General features: G+C 37.0%; 2 protein-coding genes across 2 annotated transcripts in view; both read right to left on the reverse strand.

Moving 5' to 3' along the window:
• The window catches only part of LOC136837823 (zinc finger BED domain-containing protein 5-like), a 429-nt gene extending 1 nt beyond the window's left edge, over positions 1 to 428 (reverse strand). The window contains exon 1 of the mRNA XM_067102721.1: positions 1 to 428. This exon is cut by the window's left edge and continues 1 nt beyond it. Coding sequence (XP_066958822.1) covers positions 1 to 428 — 428 coding nt within the window.
• A 654-nt stretch (positions 429 to 1,082) lies between these two features.
• Positions 1,083 to 1,577, reverse strand: LOC136837824 (zinc finger BED domain-containing protein 5-like). The gene has a single exon (XM_067102722.1). The coding sequence runs from the start codon at positions 1,575 to 1,577 to the stop codon at positions 1,083 to 1,085; it is 495 nt and encodes a 164-aa protein (XP_066958823.1).
• Between the last annotated feature and the right edge of the window lie 4,429 nt (positions 1,578 to 6,006).

Genomic DNA, 6,006 nt, shown 5'->3' on the forward strand with positions numbered 1-6,006 from the left:
TAAAGATACGTGGATCCAAACATAGTTAGAATCCGAAGAGCCTGGCGTGAGATCAGAGGGTAAACAGGAAGATACTTGATCCAGAACGTCTCAAGATCCACCTTGAAGTCTTCCTCAGCTGTGGAGTTGAACTTTAACTCAAGAAATTCCTCTTGGACTTCCTCTGAAATATCAGCTACATCACAATGAAATGGGTTTCTTATGAATTTCCAAGCTTCACGCTTCTCATCTATGTCTGGAAAGTATCTGATGAATTCTGCTTTCAAGTCAGTCAGATGAGTGGTTATTTGTTTCTTAAATTCAGGTTCAAGGTGCTTGTTACTGAGAGCAGAATCCAAGTTACTAAAGCAGGCTGTATTTCCGTTCTGAACTCTACTTTTCCAGAGGTCGAGTTTGGCCAAGAACGCTCGAATGATATCGTGGTGCATGATGATGATGATGTTTTTCCCTGTAGTTTAAGGTTGACTGCATCCAGCGCTTCAAACGTATCCACAAGGTAAGCTAGAGATAGCAGAAAGCCTTCAGACATGAATTTATCATGGAGATCTGTCTTGTGCTGCAAATCAAGAAAATTGCCACTTCTTCACGTAGTTCATAAAGTCGGCCAAGCATGTTCCCTTCGATAGCCACTGTACGTTTGTATGGAAAAGCAAGGCCTCATGTTCAGATTCCATATCCTTACACAACAGTGTGAAGAGACGACTGTTCAAGGCTCCAGCTTTGATAAAGTTGACTAACTTAATGGCCACGTTCAGGACATCTCGATGAAGTATGCAGTGTGTCCCTACAGCGGATGGATTTTTTCTTTCACCTTGTTATGAACCCAGACTGCACACCAAGCATGGCTGGAGCCCCATCAGTACACCCTACCAGCGACTCCCACGAAAGATGATTTTCTTGAAAGAATTTTGATACATCTTGAAAAATATCTGCTGCTGTTGTACAGCCTTCCATGGGGTGGCAGAAGAGCATTTCTTCTTTAACTCTGTTACCTGACACGAAACGAGCATACATCAGTAGCTAACAACACTGAGCGATGTCAGTCGTTTCGTCACACTGAATAGCAAATACAGGAGAAGCTCTTACTTGATCGAAAATTTGCTCTTTGATGTCTTGAGACATTTCATCGATCCTTCTCTTGACTGTATCGTTTGACAGAGAAATTTGGGAGAGCTTGTTTGCACTATCTTTCCCAGAACGAGTTCTGCTGCACAGAGTAAGCTTGGTTTTATGAGAGACTCTCCAATGTTATGGCTCTTCTTGCTTTTTGCAATCAACAAGGCAATTTCATAGGAAGCCTCAACAACCTTTGAAGTCTGTTGCTGAAATGCTCCACTGCCGTCCAGCTTAGCTTGCTTCAAGGAATGCCTTTTAGTTTCAAAGAAAGCCCTGGGTTTGTCAGCTAGAGCAGGATGTGTTGTCTTCAAGTGGCGTTCCAAGCGTGAGGGCAGCATTCCATCATTGCTCAGGGTCTTGAAACATATCACACACTGGGGGACCTCTGTATCCCCCTTATGGAAGGACACGAATCCAAATCGAATATATTCTTCAAGATACTTCCGCTTCTTTGCACTCATTGTGATTTTATAAAAGTGCAGTGAACAACGCAAATCTGGGAACAAAATATAAGGCCCGTGTCAGTTAAGATAAACATCACCACATGATCATAAACACCACAACTTGCACAACATGATGATAATCACAACCGCGTGATCAGTAACAAACACGTGATCATAACATAATCATTATCAAATACCATACGATCATAAACACCACACGAATACCAACAAACATCCCAACACGGTCATAAGCTCTACTAGGCTACACAACCATAGATCATAAACATCATAGAATGATGATAATAGAAACATAGTCACAAACACGGTCACATGATTATTATCAAACACCACATGAATGCTAAATAATAACAACAATAACACAGAATAATGAAAAGCATTTAATAATAAGAGACAATAACAACCATTCATTACTTAAAAGAGAACACTCACTAATACTACAGAGAAAAGCATTCATTATCACTCAATAAGAAGATATTCATTAATGATAAAATAAAAATACAATTATTTACTTATGTAGGTCTTTATAATTCCACTGCCACTATGTGGCGATACATTCACTCATTAACAATAACAATCCAATAACTAACATGCAATACAAAATTAAAGCAAAGAGAAAAGACGATCAGTAACGACAAGTAGATTTTGAATAGTGCAAAATGGAGGAAACAGAAATACCGTTCGGCGTGTCGTCGCTACAACAGTTAAATAAATATTAAACATGTTTATCATAAAAAAAAAAATGAGCGCGATTATGAATACTACTTTACCATAACCAAATAACGCACCACCAGTTTCTGATAAAATACCAACGGAAATCAAAACTTGAGTAACGAATTGAGCAACACATGCGTGTTCACAATTCGCAATTAAATTTCATTAAATAAAACAACTATGCTAAACATACCTCAACGGGCTCAACGGAAGAACTGTGAAAGACAAGAAATTACCACAGACAAGTGTGGAGGAGGCGACTGACTGACTGGACTTGCGATGGGCCGGCCGCCGGTAACGCATAAGGACATTTAAATTCATTAATTACAGAAAATGGTTAGCCTGGTAGACTTGCAGAGTATAGAAAACTGAAGTTAAAACTGTAAAGGCGATAGTTTTGTATTTTATTTGTTATAATAATTATAGTAGTGGCCCACGATCTTGGATAAATGGAATACAGAGTGGGGACGGTTGTGTATTAACCGATTTTTTTATAATAAAGATAAATGTCTACTTTTTTTTCCCGGAACCGCGCCCCCCCGAGAAATTACTCACGCCCCCCTAGTGGGGCGCGCCCCCCAAGTTGAGAACCACTGGGCTAGAATAAACACTTTTACCACACACACACACACAGGAGGAACTTAACCTGGGTTCCTCTCTCTTTCTTCCAGACGGTTGAATTTAATGTTACAAAAGAACCAATTTAATTTTCGCGTCCAGGTTTTGTTTTCTCTTCGAGGAAGAAATTCCCCAAATGAATCACTTGGCAGGTTTTACTCAAATTAATTTTTTTAAATAACTTAACATTAATATATTGTCTAGTAATAATTATTTTATCAATAATTTAACATGTTAACACCCTCCCATTATGGAAGGCGAAGCAATTAAGCAGAAACAGCGTAATGGAAGTTTGCTTGAAAAATCTCCTAAATGCGTGTTTGGGTGAAACAGCTCATGGAGATCCTTTGAAAACAACTATGGATATTTCTCATCGAGATGTCTTGCTAAAACCCCAAGGTAAACAGTGTGTGCGTGTGTAATACTCACTTGTTTTATAAAAATACAATCGTTTTAGGGTAAAGGTCTTGTGGTTTCTGAAGCTAAATCAGTAATTTTCTGATCTGGTCAATGTTGAATGCAGCAATACTTGGCTTTCATGTGAACATTTCGAATGTTAAAATCATACAAGCTGTCAGTACAATTTATTTGTCTAGAAATTAATTATTTTCTAGCTGTTACCGTATCATTAGTTATATTACGTGGTCAGTGTTGAATGAGACAATACGTAGTTTCCACGTAAACAGTTCGAATGTTAAAAGTTATGGGTCTAGAATATAATTACACATTTGCTGTTCGAATTTTAAGAATGTTTAAGTCACCAGTTCCATTTATATGTCTAGAATATAATTGCTCCTTTGCTGTTACCGTTGTCTTTATTATGAGCAATTAAAAATGTGCTGACGAATATATCTGTCTGCGTGTTGGCCTATAGACCACTAGCATTTACGGTAGGCTGAGCTGCTTATCTTCGTTAGTTAGTCGTATGAACTTTAGGCCTAAGAAATTTTTTAATATTTTGTGGTAATAACAACTATGTATATATATATATATATATATATATATATATATATATATATATATATATATATATATATATATATATATATATATATATATATATATATATATATATATATATATATATATATATATATTAAGGACACATATATGCATTTCATAGCTTCAATGCTTTAAGGTGTGATGAAAGAATTTTTGGAGCGAGATGGTACTGACCGAGCCGTTAGTTGCAAAATCTTTGTATTCAGCAAATAGTTTGATTCCTCAGCTCTCTGCGCGAGAAGCTCAGCAATATTGGATATCAGGTGATCTCCGGAGCGTTATGTATATTCGTGAGTACGTGCGTTACTTTGATCTAGATTATGCCAAAATCTGCCCTAAAAGTGAGTTTGATCGTTCATTAACGTGACAGAACTGCAATTGTCCAGTTATAGCTTTGGAGTGGTTCCAGGCTTTGAAAATGGACTATTTAAAGAAACACAATCGTTTCTACAAAAATAGGTTTATTATTCAAATAACCCAACAAGAAATGAATAAAACAAAGCAAAGATTAAAATGCATAATAAATGAATTATCGAGTCAGATAACTAAACTCTAAACTGCAAAACACTTCTGATTAAAGAAGTCTCATTATGGCTAATAGCCTGGAAATCCCCAAAATCACACATACTCCTAAATCAATAACTAAAAGTCATGTAAAAAAAACAGTCTACCACAATTCCACATGTTATTCCAACAAGTCCACAGACATCTGTCGAAAGAATTAAACATGATAGAAAACTCCCAAAAGTATGTGAAATGCAAAACACAATAATGGAAAGTGTAAAATGCATAGCCAAGATATGGTAAACGTAACATAACAAAATAATAATATGAAAGAGGTATGAATATTCATATTAAATTTCCCACACCAGTTCACAAGTTCATAATTATTAGAAAGTCATGGTAAAAATCCCAAGTTCAATTTTTTCCCATAAAAACAGAGATTTGAGACTCTACCTTATCTGCCGACTTAAGAAAATCTGTCATGTCGAAAATCTCTGATACAGGATTTTCGTCATCCTTACCACCCCTTCCCACCCTCCTCACCTTACACCTTACACCTTACACCTTACAGTTCGTTCGGGTTGCCCCAGGTCCCTCAGTGTGAGGCACCTCTGATGTCTACCAGAGAATTGCTAACGCACCTTACTGTATATTTTGCATCTTCTAATCTTGGATGGTCTGAGATGCATCTTAGATATTTGTCGAGCTTATTCTTAAACACATCTACGCTCACTCCTGTTGTTCCTCAGATGAGCTGGTAGCAAACTGAATAGACGCTGCATTATCGATGCTGGTGCGTGGTGGATTGATGTCCTGTGTGCTTGCCTTAGTTTTCCTGGTATAGTTTTGGGCACTATTAATCTACCTCTGCTTGCTCTTTCTGATATCTTTAGCTCCATGATGTTTTCGGTAATTCCTTCTATCTGTTTCCATGCTTGGATTACCATGTGGTGTTCTCTTCTCCTTTCAAGACTATATAAATTTAAGAACTGTAGTCTTTCCCAGTAGTCAAGGTCCTTAACGTCTTCTATTTCTAGCTGTAAATGACCTTTGTACACTCTCTATTTGTGCAATATCCTTTTGGTAGTGTGGGTACCATATTATATTGCAATATTCAAGTGGACTACGTACGTATGTTTTATAAAGCATAATCATGTGTTCAGCTTTTCTTGTTTTGAAGTGCCGGAACAACATTCCCATTTTTGCTTTGCATTTTGCCAATAGTATTGCTATTTGTTCATTGCATAACATATTCCTGTTCAACATCACACCAAGGTCTTTAACTGCTTCCTTATTTGTGATTGTCCCATTATTAGGTCCTTTATATGCATACAGCATTCCTTCTTTATCACCATAGTTTATTGATTCAAATTTATCAGAGTTAAATATCATCCTATTTCTCTCTGCCCATTTATATATTCTGCTTAGATCTCTTTGTAGCGAGTTCCTATCTTCATCACAAGCAATTTCTCTACTTATTCTTGTGTCATCTGCGAAACTTCTTACTACTGAGTCCTTAACATTACTGTCTATGTCTGCAAGCATAATCACAAACAGCAATGCAGCTAACACTGTACCTTGTGGCACACCG

This window comes from Macrobrachium rosenbergii, unplaced genomic scaffold, assembly GCF_040412425.1.
Source record: "Macrobrachium rosenbergii isolate ZJJX-2024 unplaced genomic scaffold, ASM4041242v1 13869, whole genome shotgun sequence".
In the NCBI taxonomy this organism is placed as follows: Eukaryota; Metazoa; Arthropoda; class Malacostraca; order Decapoda; family Palaemonidae; genus Macrobrachium; species Macrobrachium rosenbergii.